General features: G+C 41.9%; 1 protein-coding gene across 1 annotated transcript in view; it reads left to right on the plus strand.

The window, feature by feature from the left end:
* Positions 1-27,896, plus strand: part of clasp1a (cytoplasmic linker associated protein 1a) — a 357,689-nt gene that overhangs the window by 178,037 nt on the left and 151,756 nt on the right. Inside the window, 5 exon segments of the mRNA XM_038790034.1 lie at positions 172-221; positions 4,803-4,979; positions 17,678-17,785; positions 19,647-19,814; positions 22,638-22,745. Coding sequence (XP_038645962.1) covers positions 172-221; positions 4,803-4,979; positions 17,678-17,785; positions 19,647-19,814; positions 22,638-22,745 — 611 coding nt within the window.

A 27,896-nucleotide genomic window follows, 5' to 3' on the forward strand; every position in this document is an offset into this window, starting at 1 on the left:
TTGTTTTCAGATAGAACATGTAGGCCTATTTATATTGCAGAGGTGGAAGCCTAGGCTAGCTATAGTCTAATGTAAATAAAACGGCTAAAAGAATTATATAAATATGTACATATACTATATATGTATTGCCTGCAGAATGATAACAGAATTTGTTACGATATTTTTTCCTAGTCGTCCCCTGTCTACAAAGCGCAGTCCTACTGGAAGCACTGTATCACGAGGTAATTGTTTTGTTATTGCTTTAGCATCAGCCAGTATGAAGTAAACTGGCACAGTAGCTGAATTGTTCCTTCCAAATCACAATTGTATTTGAAGACCATAGTTCAATTTCCCCTCCCACATCCCCAGAAAATATGATCTTCATGGTTCCCTACTGTCCCCAATCCAATGCTCCCCTTCTGGATTTCCAGTTTGCCTATGTCATTTGCATTTGAAACTCCATGTACCATTCATTATCAAAACTTGTACCGAAACTGCTTGCCTCTATCTCTGTAGCATTTTACACCTCTGCCCACACTAATCCCACTCATGCCATTCTTCAATCATATTTTCATCTCCCTTGTCCTTAACGTCTGCCCTTATCCTTCCTGGAAGCCTCCAAATCTCCATCTCTCTTCCAGATGATTGACAATTTCACTGCCTGTATCCTGTACCCCACACAACCAATTTTTCCTCAACATTGCTGATCTACATTGGTTTAAAAACCCTTCACCGTGCCCCCAAAACTCTCTGGCCTTGGACCAAACCATTGTTGCAACTTTGTTGTCTCTCGCAGCCTCCAAGCTTCGTATGGGGCTGGTTTAGCACAGGGCTATATCGCTGGCTTTGAAAGCAGACCAAGGCAGGCCAGCAGCACGGTTCAATTCCCGGACCAGCCTCCCCGAACAGGTGGCGGAATGTGGCGACTAGGGGCTTTTCACAGTAACTTCATTGAAGCCTAATTGTGACAATAAGCGATTTTCATTTAATTTCATGTATATATTTTCTATTGTAAACATGAGCCAAGCTGTCTGCTCCTTGGAATCTCCTGTCCAAAGTCCAACGGTATCTACCCCACTATCTGCCTTTAAAGTCACACTTTGAATCTTCCTGTATAGGCTGATATCCACTCCCTTGTTCCTTTGTGACTGATCAAACAATAAGCCATGGAAACTAGATCCGACTTTAGATCTATCATCCATGAAAATTATGGTTTAGCATAGTTGTATTCACTTCCCCTGGTTTCTAATGCTTCAATAATAGTCATGGGGTTGGATTTTCCTTCTTTGGGACTGAGTCTCCACGCCGTTGTAATAACTGTGGACTTTCACTCCAGAAAAACTGGCATGAAAGAGCCACATATTCCTAGCTCTGCAGAAGCTAGCAGGGACCCGGCGTGGATCGAGCAGCTTTTGCTGCAGTTACAGGCCCCGCACTTCCGGGTCAGAGGCCGCATATGCGCACAGCGGCTGCCTCCAGCGGTCGCGCCGTGCTCCATGGCGGACTCAGACCGCTGAGTAGGACCCTAAAAATAGAACCCCCGATCGGCCACGTGCCCGGCCCTATCCGCCCGCCCAAACATTGCCCGGGTGTGTATATGGCCCTTTCAGCCCTCCGATCGGCCTGAGTCCGCAGCCGCCACGCTAGTATCCCGACCGGCAGGACCATATTAGATCCACACCGCCGTGACTTCGGTCGGGTCGGGGCGGAGAATGGCGGAGCAAACTGTGAGCAAACTGACTGTTCATGATTACATTTGCAGCTGACACTATAAGCTAGAGGATCGGAACTCAGTAGACAGACAAGATCTTATGAATTAGGCAAGACAGACTTTGAACTTGGTCGATCAGGTATTGAGTTAAATTCAGTGCAGAGGAGTGAAAGAAAAAAGTAGTTGCTTATAATTCTATGTCGCCAGAACTTGCTAAAGGGAAGTTGAGCGAGACTTGGAGCTATGATTTTGAAATGAACAAGTCACTGTAAAGAAAAACTCTTGCTTTTATATAGTACCTTTCAAAACCTCGGTGTTGTAATCTTTCATCTTTAATCAGGATGCTCTAAGCCTCGAGGTGCTTTAATCCAATTAACTACTTTTAGTGTGTGGCAAATTCCTGCAATCAGCAATGTGATATAGAGCAAATCATTTTGATTTTGCGATGCTGATTGGGGCGTAATGAATATTGGACAGGAGACCCAAATAACTTGTCTGCTCTGCTTCAAAGTAGTGCCATCAGACCTTTACGTTGGTTTTACAACGGAAACTTGGTTTAACCCATCATCCAAAACACAGCACGCCTGAACTCATTATCAAATATTTTATGGCAGCGCACTTAGAAAACACTGGCAGGATCAGACAGTCAGCATGGATTTATGATGGGGAAATCATGCTTGACAAATCCCAGGGAGGTGGTGGCGTAGTGGTGTTGTCACTGGACTAATTAACCAGAGACCCAGAGTAATGCTCTGGTGACCCAAGGTCAAATACCGCCACTGTAGATGATAAAATATCAGTTCAATAAAAATCTGGAATTAAAAGTCTAATGATGACCATGAAACCATTGTCGATTGTTGTAAAAAAAAAACCAATCTGGCTCACTAATGTCCTTTAGGGAAGGAAATCTACTGTCCTTACATCGTCTGGCTTACATGTGGCTCCAGACACACAACAATGTGATTGACTCTTAACTGCCTCCTCAAGGGCAATTAGGGATGGCCAATGAATGCTGGCACAGCCTGCGATGCCCATGTCTCATGAACAAATTAAAACAAAAAAATCTACTGGAATTCTTTGAGGATGTAACTGGTAGAGTTGATGAGGGGGAGCCAGTAGACGTGCTTTATCTAGACATTCAGAAGGCTATTCATAAAGTCCCATTTAAGAGATTAGTGTGTAAAATTAAAGTGTTTGGCATTAGGGGTAGTGTATTGAGATGGAAAGCAAACTGGTTGGCAGACAGGAAAGACTAGGAATTAACATCTTTTTCCAGATTACAAGCAGTGATGAGTGGGGTACCACAGGGATTGGTGCTGGGACCATATTAATGATTTAGATGAGGGAACAAAGTGTTATATGTCCACATTTGCAGATGAGACAAAGTTGGGTGGAAGGGTGAGCTGTAAGGAGGATGCAGAGATCTTCAGTGTGATTTGGGCAAGTTGAGTGAGTGGGCAAGTGAATGGCAGATGCAATATAATTTGGACAAATGCGAGGTTACCCACTTTGGTAGCGAAAGTGTGAAGGCAGACTGTTATCTGAATGGCCATAAATTAGGAGAGGGGAATGTGCAATGAGACCTGGGTGTCATATTACACTGAAGGTAAGCATGCAGATGCAGCAGGCAGTAAAGAAGGCCTATGGTATGTTGGCCTTCATAATTAGAGGGTTTGAGTACACGAGCAGGGATGTCTTTCTGCAATTCTGCAGGGCCTTGGTGAGTCCATAACCTGGAAAATTGTGTGCAGTTGTGGTCTCCTTATCTGAGCTATAGAGAGAGTGCAGCGAAGTTTTCCCAGACTGATCCCTTGGATGGCAGGACGTATAAGGAGAGATTGGATAGGTTAGGATTGTATTCGCTGGAGTTCAGAAGAATGAGAGGGGATCTCACGGAAACCTATGAAATTCTAATGGGACAAGTCAGGATAGATGCATGAAGGATGTTCCCAATGATGGGTGTGTCCAGAATCAAGGGGCACAGTCTGAGGATACGGTGTAGACCATTTAGGACAGATTTGAAGAGAAATTTCTTCACTCAGAGTGCTGAGCCTGTGGAATTTGTTACCACAGGAAGTAGTTGAGGCCAAAACATTGTATGTTTTCAAGAAGCAGTTAGATATAGCACTTTGGGTGAATGGGATCAAAGGGACATGATGGGGAAGGCGGGGTTAGGCTATTGAGTTGGATAATCATAATGAATGGCGGAACAGGTTCCAGGGGCTGAATGGCCTCTTCCTCCTAGTTTCTATGTTTCTGACAGTGCAGCACTCCCTCAGTACAGTACTGCACAATGATATCAGCCTAGATTTTGTGCTCAAGTCTCTGGAGTGCAACTTGAGCCTGCAACCTTCTGACTCGGGCGAGAATGCTAACCACTGAGTGAACATGATGCTAAAACATGTTGTTCAATTAATTTAGTTAAGAATTAACTCTAAACATATACAGTGTCCTGCTTAAGTTGCAGCTAAGTATGATCAGTTCTAGTTACTGCAACATGGAGAGTGTAATGTAGATGAGAGAATGGTGCTTATCCTCATTGTACAATGGACGAATGACGAGTGGGCAGAAAACCCATTTTCCAACCTTAATGAAAGATACCCGAGGCATTTAAAATACTTAATTGAATAGAAAAAAATAAACAACAAAAAGATATGCTTGGGCAATGAGACAATGGTGACCATTTCATCGTTGTTGACAATTGTCAGGTCGCTTGATCATGTAGTGAGATACCGTTGGTGTCCTGGAGGAATGAGATCAAGATTCAGCTGCATGAAAGTCTATATTGTGGAAATCCAGTCTTTGAGTGGCTTGCTTAGGTCTTTTAATTTGCAATTGGTGTCAATAGAGGATTGTTCTGTAGCCGGGGCTCATTCCAACCCTGTCTTCTGTTCGTAAATCATCCAAATAAATGAAGGTAGCTCCATACAAGGCAGACCAACGCAATCTTTTGCTGTAATACAGTAAATGTCTTGCGTTTTATTTTTAGTCCTTTTTAGTTTCCAGACCAATTTTTCAATTTTGTTACCGTTGCGATTTGTATTTGAGATTCAGTACTCAAGGTTTAATACTTTTTTTTTCTCCCCCTCTTCCCCCAATTCTGGTACAAAAGCTTCAACAGTCAGTGCGAAGTCTGTGTCTAATACAGGAGCTCTGCAACGCTCTCGCAGTGATATTGATGTGAATGCAGCTGCGAATGCCAAATCACGCTTGACTGCCACTCCAAGTAATACGCCCGGACATTTCAGCTCAGCAGCAGCTCTACCTCCAGGGTCCTACGCTTCTCTAGGTAAAGACTAAGATAACCACAACTTTTTTCTTTGCGCTGTTAATGTGCCACAATTCCATAATAGGATAATCCTTGCTGAACAGCTAGGATTTCAAGTGCCTTGAACAGAATTTTCCACCTTGAATTTGAAAACTGTGTTCAAAATCTAAATTAGAAATGTTGACACCCTTCTGGGATATTTTTAAGGAACATATAGGACCATAGGACTTTGGAGCAGGAATAGTTCATTTGACCATTGGAGCCTGCTCTGCCATTCGATAAGATCTTAGCTGATCTGATTGTGTTGTCAACTCCCCATAACTCTTGACTCTATCTAACTGCCTTGAATAAAGTCAATGACCCAGTTTCCATTGCTTTCTGGGCAAGAGAATTCCACAGATTAACAACCCTTTATTTTGGTGTAGTATTAGTTGCTGAAGCAGCCAGGAATGGTCCATTGAGTCAACATATTAGGTGTATAAAACTTGGCAAAGATTTGTGATATGGTCATTGAGAAGTGGTAGGTTTTGCACAGTTGATCAGTGGCAAGTGATGTCATTACAGATCAAGTTATTTGTGTTGTGCTTAACAATTACCAGAGAAAACTTAGCTGTCAATTGTTTCAGTGGACTTGTTTTAAAGGTATTTTGAAATCTAAGTCCCTTTTGGGTTGTGTCAAAAGAACAAAGTATAGCATAATATCAAACCCATGCAGTGTACTTTTATAGGTACATGGTTTTGAGCCAATAAACAGGTGCTAATGTATGAAAAGGCTGAGATTTTTTTGCGTTTTTCCCACAAGCAAATTTGGAACTTCTCCAATATCATAAGCCGGAGGCAGTAGTAGTGGGGGGTACAATTTTGTCTTTTATAACGCATTTAGACAGTTATATGGGAAAGCTGGGTATAGAGGATTGTAGGTCAAATGCAGGCAATTGGGACTAGCTTTGTGGTTAAAAACTGGGCGGCATGGACAAGTTGGGCCGAAGGGACGCTTTCCATGCTGTAAACCTCTATGACTATGACTTTGTGAAAACCATTAAATGGATGGACAGGTGCTATAAAGCTGTATTTAGAACCAATTTTGAAAAAAATGTTAAGTGAAAACAGAATATCCTAAATTAATCAAAATTCAAATGCTTTTTATAATTTAATATGGGTTGGACCTTTTAAGAAATAGCAACAGAAATGGGTCACTCAGCCTTATGAGTCTGCTCTGCCATCAAAATGCTTATGGCTCATTTGTTACTCAACTCCACCATTCCAATTATCCCCTTATTCCTTGATTCCCTTAGCACATGACAATTTATTGATGCCTCCCATATATTTATAATCATTGAACATCTGTGTCTTCTGGGATAGAAAATTCCAAAGATTCACTACCTTCTGAGTGAGGAAATGTTTCGACATCTAGCCTAAATGGCCGACCCCTTTTTCTGAGGCTGTGACCCCGTGTTCTAGACTCCTCAGCCAGGGAAAACATTCTCCTAATATCTGCACTGCGAAACACATCAAGAATTTTACCTGTTTCACTGAGATCACCTCTCATTCTTAACTTTGCAGAGCACAAATAGAATTATATAATTATCATGATAACTATGTAATATCACTATGGTAAAGTACAGAATGTTTTTATTTCACCTGTTCAAGGAAATCATTTTATGATTTGGTACCCTTTTTTGCTATTGGTGCCCATATTTTATGCCTTTCATCGTTTTAGAGAAGTATTACAGCTCCACGGGATTCTTTTGTTTACTATGGGTTAAACTAGTGAGCCCATCTTTGCTAATCTTACTAACATTTCCCTGTCCTCCCTTCCCTATCTTCTTTTGCTGAAAGATGGCACATCCACTAAAGCTGAGGGTAAGCAGCTTGTTTTCTGTTACCAGCTGTCTGTCCCCATCTTGTGTATTCTGGCTGGTATCTGTGACAACACTGTTCCTTCAGTGGTTTCCATCTGTGACCATAATTGGTACCTCGCATGACATGTTGCATGGTGATGCAGTGTATATATAAATATATATATGTGTACATGTAAATATACTTATACATATATATATTTCCTCAGCTATACTTAACATGACCGTGTTGACCGTCAGTACATTATATCTACAATCTGGGTTCTTTGAGTTCATACTGCAATGTTTGGACTCTTCAAAGAAACTTATTGGCTGGTGTAATCAGTGACGACAAATCTAGTTTCCCAGAAATGAAGAGATGCCATCTTCTGAGTCAGCCCAGATTGAAGTTTTCGCTTACCTGCACAATAGCAGTTGTTTATATTCATGAGAGGGAAGTTGCCTTGCAAATTGGCATTTAACCAGTGGATCAGGGCCAAGATCGGTCTAGACTTTTTCCAGCATCAAAGTTGATAACAATCTTTTAAATTTATTGTTAAATTTTATAATGCTGTAGTTTTAAAAAAACAAAACAAATTGTGAGTGTGCACACTCAACACAACACAAATGAGCAGTGGTGAAATACGTATTATACCAAAAGTCTAGATATTCCAGTCAAGTTGTAGCTCTCATTAGACTAGCTGAATTTGCATACATTCTAGTTTAAGTAATCAAATAATGCACTATCTCCTGACAGGAACCATTCATTTAGCTTATTTTTTGAATAAATTAAATATATAGGAGAAATTAGGCAAAAAGAGCAAACAAAACTTTGATTTCAGCAATAAACTGTGGTATTTGTTCAAGAAATCAGATTTTAGATACTATAAAATAAAGTTGGTATAGTTTTAAGACCAGAGTTTTGATCATCTCTGTTGAGTTATTTCATTGTTTTCTTTGTTTTGTTGTATTGTGTTTCTTCTACACTGTTCGATTTTGCAATAGTGACTTATTTTCCAACATGACAGAACTGACAACTTCAATTGTTTACTTCATCTTAAGGGGTTTCTACAAAGAAGGATGGTAAGAGAGTTGTGCAGGCTGTGTGCTTTTTTGAGTTTAGGCTGTGGGAAAGGAGCATCCCATTCTGTGTGCTAAACTTGTGTAATTGGGCCTATGCGCAATGTCTATCTGCTGGGGGATTGAGAGCAAATTTATGTTAATTGACACAATTTACAGCAAAATTAATTTCTGGCACTGTGGCTGTGTATTATTTCTGTGGTGTGTTTAATTATGCAAGGACAAATGGGGAGTGTTACTATTTTTGTTGGACTGTGATGTGTCTAGTAATAAAAGTTTGTGCTGCTCACATGTAACTTAGTAGTTGGCCTCAATATGCTCTAGCTTCAGTTTTGTGCAGTATTTGGCAGTCTGTTTAGTGCATGTCGTTACAAAGTGGTTGTCACTGTAACCTTTAAAATAAAAAATGAAAAGGAGATCCAATAAGGTGATTATTTTCCAATTGGTATTACAGTAACATATAGCAGCAGTCCCGCGCTCTCCATTGTGAAACCATTGTTTTTCACACAGCATAGTATTAGCGATAAACATAACTAATCTCTGCTGTGTGTGTGAAATCTGACTTTATACAGAAATATTAATAATTCCGCATTGCGAATGTATCAGTACACACACTTACAGGATCTCAAACAATATAAACTGTAGCAATATGTATGATTGGCTTTGAAAAATAACTTTGGAGTTGCTCCTTGGAGATTTTCGAACGTACAGGCAGAAATGCATCAAATATTTTACGGAGTTCTTAAATTAGAACAGAATGCTGATAACAATTATACTTGTGACAACAGCCTGTTTCTACATGTTGGAGCGATGTTTGTGGTGAGGGTGTTGTACCTTAGCTCCAACATTACCAATGTGATATTTCCAATTCCACACCATCTCTTGTACCCTTTGTTTTGCATACAGTTGTTTTCTTAATTGTGCTGAAATATAATTTTACCTATATTGACCACTAGAATGCTGATACCTTGGCCAAATGTCCGTATTTGGGACCCTAAGATGTAATTTGGTGAGAATGATCATCTCTTCACAGACTGGTTGAGCTGGCTGAATGAGTTTTTGTTCCATTTTTAAATTCTATATCTGCATATTTGCACTGCAGGTGTCACTAATTAGCAATTGGCATTCGACACACGGCTGATCTATCGTCTTCACAACCCGTCTTCTGTGCTCTTGTGATTTAATCTCGAGCGATCTATGAACATTTATCTTGGAGCTGTCCTACATCGCTGACTCAACTATCAGTTGATGTGAAATTTGGGAGCTTAGTGTTGGTTGTAAGCCAGACCAGCTACTGTTGATGATTGTAAGCAAGACCAGTGACTGACATGGCATGGTTTTTTAAAGTATTTTTTCTCCTTCATTCAATTAATCAATATTCCTCATTTCTATAATTAATGAGAAATAGAAGTAAACAGAAAAGGTTCCTTTTAGACGAGACTCATTGAGTTTAAAATTTCTCTTGAAAGTTTCAGGATAGTTTATACTGACTGACTGCGCCAACATAGGAATTGCATCCCTAGGCCAATGTCAATTAGGATCACTGCTAAAATGTCCCTTTCGCAGCAAGACATTCTAAGACATGTACATTATATTTTTCTTTTATTTTGCCTCTTCCAGGTGGTAGTGTTGGGTTTAGTGAGTAGTAGAAGAGTTGTATGGGTTTGATTTTTCTTTATCTCTTTTGTATACTAGGTGGCAATAATGTTTCACTGGCTTTCCCTTCACTGTCAATAGGTATTTGAACCCGTTAATCATTTTGTTGCTGGTTTTCAAAAATTGTGTAATTTTGCAAGTCCAGGTGTTTTGTTGGCTATCTCTTGTAACTGTTTTTGGCTATTCCTCATAATTTTCCATTTGTTTCTTGATTCATCAAGTATACTTTTCTATTTATTGTCCTATTTGCTGTTGTTTTCCTTTTATTATTTATTGCTTCATTAATGTTCTTGGCCGATTCTCTCCTGTGCCTTTTTTCTCCCAGCTTCTCGTTATCTCAGTTTGCATACACACTATTTCATTGTGAGGGAAGAGATTTTCAGGCTTGTAACAAACAAAAGAACGGGGGCAAAAAAAAACGGGAAACATTATTGAAACCCGCGAGAAGAGAGGACAATATTGCAAGGGATTAGAATGAATAAAATAATGAGAGTTGAGCACAATGAGTGTGAAAATAACAATTATTTATTAACCAGGTGATGAATAAAAGAGTAATCTTGAACAAGAGAAGCATGTTTTTTTTTCTGTGGCAAATGGACTCTAATTTGCTTCCACTACAGAATGCCAAATTTCTATTGCCAGCAGGGCAGTTGATTTTGTGAATTGAGTTGCTGATTCTGCATCTTGGAACATATTAGAAATTTCTAAACCATAATGACTCCGCTTTTTCTGTGCATGTACCTCAAGGCTGCATGATTTTTGTAATAAAGCTGGAAATGGATGGTGGCACCAATTTCTGTCCTCCTGTGACATTGGTGCAATATTATTGGCAGATGTGCTTGGGAGTAAAAGAGATCTTGTGCCAAGCATTCCCCAGTCAGTTTAGCTGCAGGATAAACCCTCCTATGCACTATATGCTGTAACTCAATCTTAGGACCATATGTCAGCAGTATGACATTTCCATTTTCCAACACTGTCATCCTTGTGATCCCTTTGTGCCAGACTGTCAGTTAGCTCAGTGTTAAGTTTTCACTACAGACTGGTGCCCTCTAGGAACCCCCTTGACTGACCAAACTAATTTAATTTGATTGTTATAACTGTCAGAAAAATTAGACTTCAATTCAGTCAGTCTGAGCTGGTGATGAAACCAGGTCACAGGAATGTCATTAAGGAATTCTAATAAATTGTTTTTTCAAAACATTAAATTGGCATTTTTGTTTTGCCTGCTGAAAACCACTGTTCAATATTTTATGTGAATATGCAACCACAAAATATTCCTGCTCTAGCAATCTTACTTCAGTCAGTGGCAAAAAGCCAGTATCTTGGATTTCTGTTGAACACTGCATATTTTTTGTCTATAATTTTACTGTCAGAACAGTCTAGTTAGAGTACCCAGTGGTAACAGATGGAAAAAAATCTCTCTCTCTATATGACTTGTATCCTGTTCACACATCACCCAACGCTTTCTGACTTGCCCGCCAGTACAGCAATACCTCTGTTTAAGCGTTCCTCCTGTTCATATCCTGCCATGGCCTCACTGCTCTCTATTACTGTAACTTCCTGCTGCTCCATTTGTGATAATATATAAACACGCTCAAATTATCTGTTGATGTTCTTTATTGGCCACTACTCAGAAATCCACTTGGAACATTCAAGTTTAATGTTGCAGGTACAGCACTGTAATTATCCCATATTTTGTATTTTACAATTTCACCATAGTGATCATCTGTAGCATGCATGCGTTTTATTTCTGCATATTAGCTGAAAGTGGAGAGATGTTTTTTATTTTGAGTAAAAGAAACTATAAATTTATACATGCTGAATACTTTGAGCTAGGACTAAACCAGCTTTTTGAAAGAAATACTTAATCTGTTCAATCAAAGAGGGGTTGGTTTAGCACACTGGGCTAAATCGCTGGCTTTTAAAACAGACCAAGGCAGGCCAGCAGCACGGTTCAATTCCCTTACCAGCCTCCCCGAACAGGCGCCGGAATGTGGCGACTAGGGGCTTTTCACAGTAACTTCATTGAAGCCTACTCGTGACAATAAGCGATTTTCATTTTCATTTCATTTTTCATTTCATTCAAACTACGGCCACGAACCTCTGCAAGGGTGAGTTACATCCCACAACATAGGAATTTTAAAATTCCGCAAATTCTGTTAAGTTAAAATGTGCAAGGTACCTTCACACAATGGACATAATTCTCTCCAAGCCAAACATATTAAATATATAATCATAGAATTTAAAGTGCAGAAGGAGGCCATTCGGCCCTTGGCAAAAGCACTCTTCTTAACCCATGCCTCCACCCTATCCCCGTAACCCGACCTAACCTTTTGGACCATAAGGGCAATTTAACATGGCCAGTCGACCTAACCTGCACATCTTTGGACTGTGGGAGGAAACTGGAGCACCCGGAGGAAACCCACGTAGATACAGGGAGAAAGTGCAAACTCCACACAGACAGTCATCCGAGGCCGGAATTGAACCTGGGACCCTCGAGCTGTGAGGTAGCAGTGCTATCACTGTGCCACCATGCTGCACGTATGATTAATGTTTTGTGAGTTATATTGGGTAACAATGCAGGATTGCCTGATTTCACTCCACTCCAATGCTGAACTCTTGCTGGCCTGAAATCATTTTGTCCCTTTATTCTGCTAATGATAAATTTGAAAGAGTTCTTTTTTAAAGCTCCTGACTGGATCAAATATTGGGTAAATAGAACAAACTAAGTTAACGGATCATTCTATTACAAAGGGTTTGTGCAATGTATTATAACATAATAATATAAGTATAAAATTTGGAATGCTGCCATGTATTAGATGCACATTTTGTGGCAGACGTGAAGCAGCAGAGAACAGAGGACTGCCTTCAGGATAATGGATCCCTAGATTGCAGCACTAATGTTACTCACTTTAGTAAAACGTAACATGGAGACATGAATTCATGTTGTCGGAGGTTTCGATTTGAAATTGGTTGTGATAGGAAAAAAACTATGTATAAAATTCGAAGGAAAAGATGCAGGTTAAAAGTCGGGAGCTGTTTGTTACATCAAGATGATTACAACGTGGAACAGATCACTGGTGCAAGTGATATGAATGGGTATGGGTATTTGGATTCTTTCCTTCAAAAGGAAGATATATTTTCCTGACCAAGGTTGACATTAATTTACTTTTGTACATCTAGTGATGAACTGTGCATTGCCATGGTCTCCTGAAGTGTTCATGACTGAGGGGGATTGTTCCCCTGATATTGGCCACTTTTTTTTTTTGTTCTCGATGCTCCAGTTCTTGTGTTCCCAATAGGAGTGAACACTCAGAAGTTCACCACTATGACTTCCGGTGGCAGCTAGGAAGGAGTAGGTCGCACATTTGGTGGCTCCCCCTCGGGTCGGAACTTTGGACCTTTCCCCCCGATTTTATTTGTCGGATCTGAAATGGAAAATTGATGTTGGATGCAACTGTGATGAAGAATCCTACATCAGTGCATGGAGAAACGGATCAGGAGTGCTCGCAAAGAAAGAAATAGGCGAACGGAGAAGGCTTGGACTGAGGCTGCAGCGGGAGAAAGCATGGCGGACGAACGAAGTTCTGGCTCGACGGCCCAGCGGTCAACGGAGCAGTTGATGCAGTTCATACAGGATGGCTTAGCCAAACAGAAACAGGAATGCTTGGACCCGATTAAGGAGTCAATTCTGTGGCTGGAACTCAGACTGGATGCTCAAAATCGGGCGATCCAGAAAGTGGAGAAGGCATTGAATGAGCAGGAGGAGCACTGAGCTGCAGTGGAATTGGAGGTGGGGATGCTGAGAGACTAGCAGGAAAGGCTCCAGGAGAAGGTGGTGGGCCTAGAGAACAGGTCTCCCCCCCCCCCCAGCAGAACCTGAGAATCATGGGTCTCCCAGAGGGATCTAAAGGAGCGGAAGCAGGGGCATACATAGCAGGTATGTTTGAGAAGCTACCAGGGAGAGGAGGTTTACCTGACCCTTGGAGATGGACAGGACGCTCAGAGCGCTAGCAAGGAAGCCGCGTGGAGGCGACCCCCCCCCCCCCCCCCCCCCCCCCCCCCGAGTGCATTTGTAGTGAGATTCCACAGGTACGTGGACAAGGAGTGCATTCTATGGTGGGCCGGGCAGACACAGAGCTGTAAATGGGAGAACAGAATCCTGCGTATATATCAGAAACTGTGCATGGATGTGGCCAGGAGGAGTGCAGGGTTCAATCAGATAAAATTGACCCTCTTTAAGAAGAAGGTAATGTTTGGACTACGTGTCCGGCCCATCTTTGGGTCACTCACAAAGTGCAGCTTTTCTACTTTGAGTCGTCCGAAGAAGCGATGGACTTCGCTAGAAGGAAAGGGCTGGTAGCGGATTGAGGTGTTTGAACTGAACCGTGCCGCAGTGTTCTTTATTTTTTTTTTAAAAAGAAAAAAGTTTTTGTCTTTGGACGTTACTTGCAATGCCTTCTGTATTGATTTGGAGTCTACGGATGAGCTATTTGAGTTAAAGTTTGCATTTGCACTGATGGGGATGAATGTGTGAATATTAGATGTTGGGTCTTTTTGATTTTCTTTGAGTTTCTTTTGGGCAATTGGGTTGGGATTGTTACATTTGCATATGGGGGTCTGTGGGGGGGGGGGGGGAACAATAGGTGGGAAAATGTCTGGCACCATGGGCAGGGGCCACCAAGCTAGCTGGGCGGTCTAGCTAATGGAAGCGCAGTGGGGGTTGAGCAGATGGTGTGCTTGTTGAATGGGACTGTGTGTATAGTGGTGTAAGGGACAGGGATGGGAACCTGGTCGGAGAATCACCTGGGGTCAATAAGGCGTTCGAGGAATTCTACAGCAGGCTGTATGAGTCGGAACCCCCAGCTGGGCCGGAGGGGATGAGGCAATTCTTAGGGAGGCTGATGTTTGACGAAGACTTGGTAGAAGGGCGGGGGGCCCCGATTGGGTTGGAAGAAATAGCAGATGGGATGAAGGCCATGCACCTGGGACCGGATGGATACACCATGGAGTTTTACAAAAGGTTCTCTGGGATGCTGGGGTCACTGCTGATGAGGACATTTAATGAGGCAAGGGAGAGAGGTGGGCTTCCCCTGACGATGTCACAGGCCACTATCTCATTGATCCCGAAGTGGGACAACGACCTGGAGTTATGCAGGTCCTACAGACCAATCTCCCTATTAAATGTAGATGCCAAATTGTTGGCTAAGATCTTGTCCTCGAGGATTGAAGACTGCGTTCCGGATGTGATTGGGGAGGACCAGATGGGATTTGTTAAGGGGAGGCAGTTGGCGGCCAACGTAAGAAGGCTGTTGAATGTTATCATGATGCCCCCAGAGGGTAGGGACATAGAGGAAGTGGTCGCAATAGATGCAGAGAAGGCATTTGAACAGGTGGAATGGGATTATCTGTGGGAGGTACTGGGGTGGTTTGGATTTGGGTGCGCCTTCATTGACTGGGTCAGGCTGCTATATGAGGTGCCCGTGGCAAGGGTTCGGACGAACAGGCTGACATTGAGCTATTATATACTGCCCTCTCTCCCCACTGTTGTTCGCACTGGCCATAGAACCGCTGGCAATTGCGTTGAGAGCCTCAAAGGGCAGGAAGGGGCTGGTCCGTGGAGGGTGGAACACAGAGTCTCGCTATATGCGGACGATCTGCTCTTGTATGTGTCGGACCCATTGGACGGGATGGAAGAAATTACGGAGATTCTGGGGGATTTTGGCTGTCTTCGGGCTACAAATCGAACATGGGGAAAAGCGAGATGTTTGCGATCCAGGCAAGGGGGCAGGAGAGGTGATTGGGGGAGCTGCCGTTTAGAGTGGCTGGCGAAGCTTTTGGTACCTAGGCATCCAGGTGGCGCGGGAATGGGAACGGCTGCACAAGCTATAAATCTGGCCCGACTACTAGACCAACTGAAGGAGGAATTTCGAAGGTAGGACGTGCTCCCCCTGTCACTGGCTGGGAGGGTACAGACAGTGAAAATGACGGTTCTCCCGAGATTCCTGTTTGTGTTTCAGTGCCTCTCCATCTTTATTCCTCGGTCCTTTTTTAAAACAGGTCAACCAGGTGATCTCGGGCTTTGTATAGGCGGATAAGACCCCGCGAGTTTAAAAACGGGATGTTGGAGGGCGGGCTGGCACTCCCGAACTTTTGTAATTATTACTGGGAGGTGAATATAGCCATTATTAGGAAGCGGGTGGTGGTGGTGTGTGTGGTGGGGGGGAGGTGTCAGTGTGGGAGCGAGTAGAGGCGGCATCTTGTAAGGGCACTAGTTTGGGGGCGTTGGTTACGACGCCTCTGCCCGGCCCGCTACTCCCCCAGCCCCGTGGTGGTGGCAGCCCTGAGAGTCAGAGGGGGCAGTGAAGGAGACATGTGGGAGCAGAGGGAGCATCGGTCTGGTCTCCAATTTGCAATAATCACCAGTTTGCCCCGGGGAGGTTAAATGGAGGGTTCCGGATATGGCAGAAAGCAGGGATTGAGAGGATGGGCGATTTGTTTATAGTGGGGACATTTCCCAGCTTGAAGGAACTGGAGGTGAAATGTGAACTGACTGGAGGGAATGAATTTAGGTACCTGCAGGCGTGGGACTTCCTACGCAGGAAGGTCTCAACCTTCCCGCTCCTACCACCAAGGAGGGTACAGGACAGGGTAATTTCCAGAGTGTGGGTGGGAGAAGGGAAGGTTTCGGACATTATAAGGAGCTTATGGGGTCAGAGGAAACACAGACCGAGGAGCTGAAACACAAATGGGAAGAGGAGTTAGGAGGAGAGTTAGAGGATGGCCTCTGGGCAGATGCGTCGAGTAGAGTCAACGCGTCCACAACATGTGCCAGGCTCAGCCTGATACAGTTTAAGGTCGTTCACTGGGCTCACGTGACAGTGGCCCGGATGAGCAGGTTCAATACCTCGATAAAATGTTAATTAAAAAAAAGGTTGCCACTATTCAGGCATGCAGTGGAACCGCAGCTTATGGGAAGCTGACTTGTGTTCAAATCTGAAAGTTACGCATCGCCTGAATAGGCTCGGTGGAGCTGGGAGTGCTATTGGGAAACTGGAATTGAAAATTGAATGAGCAAAATGTAAAAAAAAGAACAATTAACACTTTAAAACACCTACCTGTCATTGAGCAGAAAATAGACCTCGAGCGGCGCACCTTCGGCTCACAATGTCAATTGGGGAGCGGATTTATTGGATTTGCACCTTGCCGACTTACCTTATTGATACCTGCTGCAGCTGGGAGACTCGAGTTCCTGTTCCTGCTGCAGCCTACGAAAAAGTAGAATGTAATTTAAAATACAGTCAACAAATTAACCCTCTTTGCCATTTACTGCAGATCTGGGCCATTGTTCTTTCCTCCACAGCAGTTAACTATTGGGAAGGACAGGGTAGATGATTGCAACATTATAATTGATAAGATGGTATTGATGAACTTGATCAGTGTCATCCATTTAGTATGGTCAGCTATATATTTGCCAGGCAAGCTGAATTACTTCTGAATTATTGAATCAAAGTATTTTGTGGAAATGTAAACCTCATTTCATGGAAAACCTCCCATCGCAAATGAAATCAACTCCAATCTGGATGATGTCAAATTATCACAGTTATCTTGCATATAACACACTGCATATGCCAAAATATGTTTCACCCTTGCTCAAAATACTTGTGTGCATTTCACTTTTGCAGGTGTATTGCTACCTCTTGTGTTTTACTTAACATAGCTATTTCTGTTGAGTTGAAGTGTATTGGAAATCTGCTTCCATCTGTATTTATAATCTCAGCTGTGCAAATATACTCACGCACGGTGCAAAACTGCACATTTTGGATTCTTGTGAAAGGGGAAGAATACCATTTTACGCTGACCATTTTTTCCTTTGTTACTTCAAATTGAACTTCATTGATATTCTGTCATTTTTAAGGCTCAGATAACCATTGAGCATCTTTAATATTGGTAATCCAATACTTGATTTTTTTTAAGGAAGATCTTAAATTTCTTACACAATTTATGTTGCATCTGCAATAGTACCAGTTGTGAACCATTTCTAATATGCTGAAGTGTGTAAATGGTACATAAATGATAAGAATGCTAACTGTGTGGCTGTCAGTTGCGAATTTTCTTACTGAGTGTATTTGTGTATGTGCACAGGTCGAGTGCGCTCTAGACGCCAGAGTGCTGGGAGTGCCACCAGTGTAGCCAGTACACCCTCTGATACCAGAGGCCGTAGCCGAGCTAAAGTAGTATCTCAGTCCCAACGTAAGTGAAACTAATTAATGCTTCCAAGGAAATTTTTAAAATTGTAATCATGTCTAAGCACTCGGAACTTTGTCTATTGCTATTTTAAAGTATTAAGTTTAATTCTATTCCATTCTCACCGTTATTGGGAATAGTATGTGATTCTTATTAAATAGCGGTAACTGCATTTTTTAAACCATTCCATCGCAGTAGCAATGAATTTCAATGAAGAATTAATTGGCTGGTTTAACTTTGCACTTTTCCGCATAGACGGCAGGTGTGATCAATTTTCATGCCTCACTTATTGGTAGCCTTGCAGTCCATTAGTGGCCCAGCAAAGGTTTCCTTGCTGATTATTTTTTACCCTCTAATGTCTGAGAAACTGTTCATCTCTGATTCCGTTCTCTTTCATGTACACAGATTAGCAGTTTAGTAGAGTTGGGGTTGAATCTATGTTCCCTGATTTTCTGATGGTGCATATTGATGTTTAATTTAATCAAACGGCTATTTACCTGTAATATTTTGTTTTCCAAAGCTTTAAGGAAGGTATTTTCACTTTCTAGCTATTTATTTTTAACATGACTATGATTTCAGAGAAGCAGGCAAAAGTGGTAGTATTCCTCACAAATGTAATTCAACTTTGCACGTTGTTACTGCCCTCTAAGGCTTTATTTTTGTCCTTCCAGGATATTCACGCTCATGTCATTAACTTTGTTTCTTCAAATATATTCATGCATGAATGTTCAGATGAAATTCCCATTTTAGTTACCTTTTTTCAAAAAAAAGGTCTTAAACAAATGCTTAATGACAAGACATTAATGGGATGCTTTGAGCATGCATGCACCAATAGTCAAAGAGCTCATTTCAATACAAATGAAAAAAACATGTAATATTTGTCATAGTAAATTGAATCAGCAAGGTGGTATTACAAAATAAACAGAAATAAATAAGTAAAAGTTGGATATGAATTCTAATGTGTGTTATAATAGGATACATCATTTTCTCATTGGTCAACAAGTGGAGCAATCTTGCTTCTACTTTCCGATGTCAGTATTTGAACAGACGTTGTTGATGAAAACACGTAATATTGCAGTTAACACCGAAACAAACCTAAAATGTTATCTCTAGCATAGTTTAAATGTTTTCAAAAACCTATATGACGTTTAAAAAGCTTAGCCCAAAATGATGTCCATGACAATTCTTGTAGTCTTTGCATTTTGTTGTTCTTTCAATTGAACTTCTTGCACCTATCCCTTTTACCTGCTTCCATGCACAGGATCCAGATCAGCTAATCCTGCAGGCGGTAAGGTTTTTCTTCACCTATGAGAGTAAATTAACCTGCAGAAAATTATTACTTTTAGTTTTTATGGTTAATATGTGCAATATATCTGTGCAAAAATATTGACTTTTTTCACCCCTGTAAACCACAGTTGTACCTCTTGTTTCTTTTTTCATGAGATTTGGAACTGAGCTTTTTATATATGTCCAGTGGCCGGTTAAGCACTGAAGGCATTCAATTCAGAAATTGAATATCATGGTTTTGAAATTTTATCTTCAATAAGCCCGCAAATTGAGCTATTATCCTAACCATAATGAATCTACAGACATTTCATCCTTTAATTATACAAGTTATCAGCACAACACAGTGTTTTACAGGTTTCACAGTAACAGTGTATAACATGCACATTTTGCTAGTTTAATATTTAAAAAAGAAAAGCTAATTCTTTGAGCTAACAGTTTTATTTATTATGAAGTAATTAATTCGTTGGGAGCTTTAATTTTGATTCCCAATAATGTCCCTCAGCACCTCTCCCGCCACAGCTTAATTATCCCGTTGCAGATGTTTCATTTTTAACCAGCTTCTTGTTGCTTATTTTTACAGCTGGAAGCAGATCCAGCTCACCTGGAAAACTCCTTGGAAGCACATATTCCGGCATGAGCAGCGGGCCTCAGAGGGTATCTGTAGTACCTCAAACATCCGAGAAACGCAGCAAAATCCCTCGCAGTCAGGGCTGCAGTAGGGAAGCCAGCCCCAACAGATTGGGCTTGGGTAAGACTTAATTATCCAGACCACAGATGTTTATTAATGTGCCTTCTAAACTGAACTTGTTGCTTAATTATGTCTGGAAGATGTACAGATGTTAACACAGGAATAAATATGACACTATTTCACTATTCTTATCCACCCCTCCTCCCCCCCCCCCTCTCTCTCTCTCTCTCCTCCCCCCCCCCCCCCCCCCCCCCGCTATCTCTTCCCCCCCCTCTTCCCAGTGAAGGTGCTGCAATGCCATCATAGGCAGGAGGGTGTAATTACTGTGTAACAAGTTCACACAGCAAATTTCATTATTAATACTGACGTGGGAATTTATAATGAAAGTACAAGTATAACAACAGAATACATGGCTTTGAAATGGGAACTGAATTATATTTGTGCACCCTAATTATTCCTAAACCTGTAACTCTGCTTCACCTGAAGACTAGATCATGAATCCTTGTGAGCAGCACCACTAATTGTGGGTGTGTAAGCATCTAAAATGTATATGCAAATAAAATTATTTGAGGCAAAAAAGCATTGAAATTTATTTTTACCTTTGACCAATGCCAGCAGGGTCTCTTCTGTCGAGTTCAGCTTGCATATTTGGCTGAATCTCTTCCTCCAGTAGTTTGTATTACACATGTACTTGGTTGTAATTAATATGTACATTATGCAACATTCTACTTTTAAAAAAAACATGTCCTATAAATTCAACATTGTCAAAGCTGCTGCAGAGACAAATGTAACAATTGAAACACACTTAAATACTAACCGTTGGAATGTTGCATATCTTTATGCTTTTTCCTTACTCACGTGCAAGTTGTGAGATATTACTTCTGGCTTAACATCTGAATATAAGTTCAGTTGAATCAATATTTGTAGCAGATTTTTCGCACCAGTTGAAATATGTAGGAAGAAATTATAGTGCTAATATCTCATTCAAGCGTCTGAAACTGAGGCACAGCTGCAATAGGACCTTTTCTTCCTTAAGAAGTACTGCAACTAATGTTTATTATTCATTAACTTTCAAATACAGTCTGTTCCTTCCCTTGTCAATACATAAGGTCATTATGGTAAAACAATAGTCATACGTTCATTAATTCATTAGTATTGGTAGTTTGTCTCTACCAACCAATCAATAAATTGAAGGTGGTTGCTCTGTATGCCAGTAAAAATGTTTGTTATGAAATCGTTCTTGCCCTGTTCCCTCATTTACATAATCTAATTTGATTTGCTGTGTACAAGCCAGCATGGGAAACTTAAGCAAATAACCTGAAAAATCTATTTTTCCAATATGTAAATTTACTCTAACTGAGCGATTTTAAGGAGAATGTAAAGGTTTTGTTATTTGTGTTATGTGCAAATTTAAGTTGTTTTAATTACATTTATCATAATTTAACCTAATTAAATTTTTTCTCCTTTAAAAAAATGCTGATTCACACAAGGGAATTGTTGCACTGATGTTAGCTGCTTTCCTGTACAATGCTAAAACATTGAGAATGTGTACACTGGTGAAGTGGTTGCAGAATCACAGGCAACTACACACATTAGCTTGTGCATACTTGCTACATATATCTGTGGGCTAGCAGTCTGGAATGGGAGTCCCCAACAATTTCTTATTCCCTTTTCCATTGTTATGTGGATTGATAGTAGCACCACAATTCTTGCCCATTTAATATTGGCTAACCTATAGAGCAAGGGGTTCTAATGTTGGCGCTCCTGGTTGTGTTTCTTTTGTGTGGGGTACTGATATACTGTTTAAATAAACCAACTAAATCCAAATTAGTGACAAAAGATCACTCTTGGAAGAACCGTGTTTTAGCGTGGCCAATCCACCTAGCTGGCATATTTTTGGGTTGTGGGGGCGAAACCCACGCAAACACATGGAGAATGTGCAAATTCCACACGGACAGTGACCCAGAGCCGGGATCGAACCTGGGACCTCGGCGCCTTGAGGCTGCAGTGCTAACCCACTGCGCCACCGTGCTGCCCTGTCCAATGGCACTTTTAATTGATTTGCCATCCACTGAAAACAAAAGCGTAGCATTTTCTCACTTTTTCTTTTTTTCTCCTTGTTGCATTTTCATCTTTGCAGCTAAGAAGATGAAAATTTGTCTCCCCCCCCCCCCCCCCCCCCCCCCCCTCAACCCCAGCGGCTGAAACACTGATCTCCCCCTGTGTACACGCCAATGTATTTTGAAATGGGAAACTTAAGCAAATAGCCTGAAAAATCTATATTTGCTCTCTTTCCCCCCCAACAGAACAATGCTTTGTTTATTTGTTTCTTCCCGTTCCCCTGCATGAAGCCAGCTGATCAGTTTCGTACCTCCCCATGCTCTGTAGCCGTGGTTGGAAACTGTTTGTCGTCTTGTTTTCTGCCACTTTACTGTGCTGCTTCATTTTCCATTGGTTATCTTCAGAACTTGATCCAGGGATTTCTGTGAATTTTTGAAGTTTTCTAATTTTATTGGCTTATTAATGTAAGATTTTATTAATAAATGATAATATTAGAAAGCATGGTGGCATTAGAAGATCAGCCACAATCTAGTTGAATGGTGGAACAGAGGCCGAATGGTTTACTCCTATTTCATATGTTCCTGCCACCAAAGTTCCTCTCTTAAATTGAAGTAATACTATAATATTTGATTATTATTTTTTTCTAAACTGATCCTTCATACTGTTTGATATGTGGATATCCAGCAATGTTACTATGCTTGTTTATGTTTAACAGCATCATTGGTAGTTGGATGCTAACCGTACAAATATTGTGGAATCTTTCACTTAAAATGCTACTGTAATGAACTTCACACTTTTACCACTCTTCTCAACTCATGCTAGCACGGAGCAGCCGTATCCCTCGACCAAGCATGAGTCAGGGATGCAGCCGCGATACGAGCCGTGAGAGTAGTCGAGATACAAGCCCTGTTCGGGGCTTCGTGCCACTTGGTGAGTACTGACAGGCATTAGAGCCATTCTGGCTAGCTTTGCCTTGCCTTTTGACCTAGGAGGTTACTGCCTGGAGGCAATGATCTTGCGTTTTTTTTAATTTGGGAGATTTTGTTCTTTAAATTCTTTTCTTTCAATTTTGCCCCTACTATTCCCTGCATGCTGCTCCCTCTGCTGGTAAGCAAGCCCTAATTGTATTGCTTCTGCCAACGCAATTGAAGTTGATTGCTGCGTAGTTGAGTGAATATTTTCTGCTGGCTTTCAATACATCAGACCTCAATAATTAAGTTTAAAGATAATTACAGTTTGTACATTACCAAGCCGTAGAAATGGAACTACCTCTATGAACATGAGCTTGCATCATGCTTCAGATGTAAGTATCCTGAAAATAGCAAGATCTTGCACATTATAATTCTATGAATTGAATTAAAATTTGGTCTTTTGTTTGGTTTGTTGTCACGTGTATCGTGATTCAGTGAAAAGTATTGTTCTGTGTACACTTCAGACAGATCATTCCTTACATGAAAAGAAATACATAGGGCAAACATAAAAGATGCAATATAAATACATAGACACAGGCATCGGATGAAGCATGCAGGAGTGTAGTACTAAGTAGAGATGATGTATGAAGAGATCAGGTCAATCCATAAGAGGATCGTTTAAGAGTCTGGTAACAGTGGGAAAAAAGCTGTTTTTGGACCTGTTAGTATGTGTTCTTAGACTTTTGTATCTACTCCCTGGTCTTTGTATCTATAGGAAGAAGTGGAAGACTGAATAAGCTGGGTGGGAAGGGTATTTGATTATGCTGCCTGCTTTCCCAAGGCAGCGGGAGGTATAGATAGAGTCAGTGGATGGGAGGCGGGTTTGTGGATGGACTGGGCGTTGTTCACGACTCTCTGTAGTTTCTTCCGGTCTTGGGCCGAGCAGTTGCCATACCAGGCTGCGATGCAGCCAGATAGGATGCTTTCTGTGGTGCATCTGCAAAAGTTGGTAAGAGTCAATGTGGACATGCTGAATTACCTTAGTTTACTGAGAAAGTATAGGCGCTGTTGTGCTTTCTTGGTTGTAGCGTCGATTTGAGTGCTCCAGGACAGTGCACACCTAGGGATTTGAAGTAGTCAACCATCTCCACCTCGGCCCCATTGATGCGGACAGTGGTGGGTACAGTACTTTGCTTCCTGAAGTCAATGACCAACTCTTTATAGTTTTGCTGACATTGAGGGAGAGATTGTTGTCATTACAGCACTCTTTCCCTCCTGTATACTGACTCATCGTTGTTCAAGATCTGACCCACTACGGTCGTGTTGTCAGCAAACTTGTAGATGGAGTTAGAGCCAAACGTTGCCATACAGTTGTGTGTGTACAGGGAGTACAGTAGGGGGCTAAGTGCACAGCCTTGGAGGAGGTTTTGTTTATCCTTGCTGATTGTGGTCTATGGGTCAGAAAGTCTAGGATCCAGTTGCAGAGTGAGGAGCCAAGTCCTAGGTTTTGTAGCTTTGATGCGAGCTTGGCTGGGATTATAGTATTGAAGGTGGAGCAGTAGTCAATAAATAGGAGTCTGATGTAGGAATCCTTGTCGAGATGCTCCAGGGGTGAGTGCAGGGCCAGGGAGATGGCGTCTGCTGTGGACCGGTTGTGGCGGTATGCAAATTGCAGTGCATCTAAGCCTTCTGGGAGGATGGAGTTGATGTGCCTCATGACATAAATTACCAAAATTCACGACTCTAGGGTGGTCCAGGCGGATTGGAAATTAGCAAACGTGACACCGCTGTTTAAAGACCATAAGACATAGGAGCAGAATTAGGCCACTTGGCCCATCGAGTCTGCTCCGCCATTCAATCATGGCTGATATTTTCTCATCCCCATTTTCTTGCCTTCTCCCCAGAACCCTGATCCCCTTATTAATCAAGAATCTATTTATCTCTGCCTCAAAGGCACTCAGTGAATTGGCCTCCACAGCCTTCTGCGGCAGAGTTCCACAGATTCACCAACCTCTGGCTGAAGAAATTCCACCTCATCTCTGTTTTAAAGCATCGTCCCTTTAGTCTAGTCTGAGATGGTGACCTCTGCTTCTAGATTTTCCTACAAGTGGAAACATCCTCTCCACGTCCACTCTACCCAGGCCTCGCAGTATCTTATAAGTTTCAATAAGGTCCCCACTCATCCTTCTAAACTCCAACGAGTACAGACCCAGAGTCCTCAGATGTTCCTTATACAACAAGTTCTTCATTCCAGGGATCATTCTTGTGAACCTCCTCTGGCCCCTTTCCAAGGCCATCACATCCTCTCTTGGATATGGGGGCCAAAACTGCTCACAATACTCCAAATAGGGTCTGACCAGAGCCTTATACAGCCTTAGAAGTACATCCCTGGTCTTGTATTCTAGCCCTCTTGACATGAATGCTAACATTGCATTTGCCTTTTTAATTGCCGACTGAACCTGCACATTAACCTTGAGAATCGTGAACAAGGACTCCCAAGTCCCTTTGTACACCTGCTTTTCGAAGCATTTACCCATTTAGAAAATAGTCTATGTCTAAATTCCTCCTTCCAAAGTGCATAACCTCACACTTTTCCACATTATATTTTATTTGCTACTTCATTGCCCACTCTCGTAGCTTGTCAAAGTCCTTCTGCAGCCCCCTTGCTTCCTCAATACTACCTGTCCCACGAGAGATCTTTGTATCATCTGCAAACTTAGCAACAGTGCCTTCAGTACCTTCTTCCAGATCATTAATGTATATTGTAAAACATTGTGGTCCCAGCACTGACCCCTGAGGCACACCACTAGTCACCGGCTGCCATCCTGAAAAATATCCCTTGTCCCCACTCTCTGCCTTCTGCCAGTCAGCCAATCCTCTATCCATGCCAGGATCTTACCTGAAAACCATGAGCTCTTAAGTTATTTAGCAGTCTCCTATGCGGCACCTTGTCAAAGGCCTGGAAACCTAAATTAATCACGTGTATTGGTTCTCCTTTGTCTAAATTCCTTGTTACATAAGAACATAAGAACTAGGAGCAGGGGTAGGCCATCTGGCCCCTCGAGCCTGCTCCGCCATTCAATTAGATCATGGCTGATCTTTTGTGGACTCAGCTCCACTTTCCGGCCCGAACACCATAACCCTTAATCCCTTTATTCTTCAAAAAACTATCTATCTTTACCTTAAAAACATGTAATGAAGGAGACTCAACTGCTTCACTGGGCAAGGAATTCCATAGATTCACAACCCTTTGGGTGAAGAAGTTCCTCCTAAACTCAGTCCTAAATCTACTTCCCCTTATTTTGAGGCTATGTCCCCTAGTTCTGCTGTCACCCGCCAGTGGAAACAACCTGCCCGCATCTATCCTATCTATTCCCTTCATAATTTTAAATGTTTCTATAAGATCCCCCCTCATCCTTCTAAATTCCAACGAGTACAGTCCCAGTCTACTCAACCTCGCCTCATAATCCAACCCCTTCAGCTCTGGGATTAACCTAGTGAATCTCCTCTGCACACCCTCCAGCGCCAGTACGTCCTTTCTCAAGTAAGGAGACCAAAACTGAACACAATACTCCAGGTGTGGCCTCACTAACACCTTATACAATTGCAACATAACCTCCCTAGTCTTAAACTCCATCCCTCTAGCAATGAAGGACGAAACGCCATTTGCCGCCTTCATCGCCTGTTGCACCTGTGAATCAACTTGTTGCGACTCATGCACTAGGACATCCAGGTCCCTCTGCACAGCAGCATGTTTTAATATTTTATCATTTAAATAATAATCCCTTTTGCTGTTATTCCTACCAAAATGGATTACATCACATTTGTCAACATTGTATTCCATCTGCCAGACTATAGCCTTCACTTAAAACTATCCAAATCCCTCTGCAGACTTCCAGTATCCTCTGCACTTTTTGCTTTACCACTCATCCTAGTGTCGTTTGCGAACTTGGACACATTGCACTTGGTCCCCAACTCCAAGTCATCTATGTAAATGGTAAACAATTGTGGGCCCAACTCTGATCCCTGAGGGACACCACTAGCTACTGATTGCCAACCAGAGAAATACCCATTAATCCCCACTCGTTGCTTTCTATTAATTAACCAATCCTCTATCCATGCCACTACATTACCCTTCATGCCATGCATCATTATCTTATGCAGCAACCTTTTATATGGCACCTTGTCAAAAGCTTTCTGGAAATCCAGATATACCACATCCATCAGCTCCCCGTTATCTACTGCACTGGTAATGTCCTCAAAACATTCCACTAAATTAGTTAGGCATGACTTGCCCTTTACGAACCCATGCTGCGTCTGCCCAATGGGACAATTTCTATCCAGATGCCTCGCAATTTCTTCCTTGATGATAGATTCCAGCATCCTCCCTACTACCGAAGTTAAGCTCACTGGCCTATAATTTCCTGCTTTCTGCCTACCTCCTTTTTTAAACAGTGGCGTCACGTTTGCTAATTTCCAATCCACCGGGACCACCCCAGAGTCTAGTGAATTTCGGTAAATTATCACTAGTGCATCTGCAATTTCCCGAGCCATCTCTTTTAGCACTCTGGGATGCATTCCATCAGGGCCAGGAGACTTGTCTACCTTCAGCCCCATTAGCTTGCCCATCACTACCTCCTTAGTGATAACAATCCTCTCCAGGTCCTCACCTGTCATAGCCTCATTTCTATCAGTCGCTGGCATGTTATTTGTGTGTTCCACTGTGAAGACCGACCCAAAAAACCTGTTCAGTTCCTCAGCCATTTCTTCATTTCCCATTATTAAAACTCCCTTCTCATCCTCTAAAGGACCAATATTTACCTTAGCCACTCTTTTTTGTTTTATATATTTGTAAAAACTTTTACTGTCTGTTTTTATATTCTGAGCAAGTTTACTCTCATACTCTACCGTACTCTTCTTTATAGCTTTTTTAGTAGCTTTCTGTTGCCCCCTAAAGATTTCCCAGTCCTCTAATCTCCCAGCAATCTTTGCCACTTTATATGCTTTTTCTTTCAATTTGATACTCTCCCTTATTTCCTTAGATATCCACGGTCGATTTTCCCTCTTTCTACCGTCCTTCCTTTTTGTTGGTATAAACCTTTGCTGAGCACTGTGAAAAATCGCTTGGAATCACTGTTCCTCAACTGTTCCACCATAAAGTCTTAGCTCC

This window comes from Scyliorhinus canicula, chromosome 2 (genome assembly GCF_902713615.1).
Source record: "Scyliorhinus canicula chromosome 2, sScyCan1.1, whole genome shotgun sequence".
Classification (NCBI taxonomy): domain Eukaryota; kingdom Metazoa; phylum Chordata; class Chondrichthyes; order Carcharhiniformes; family Scyliorhinidae; genus Scyliorhinus; species Scyliorhinus canicula.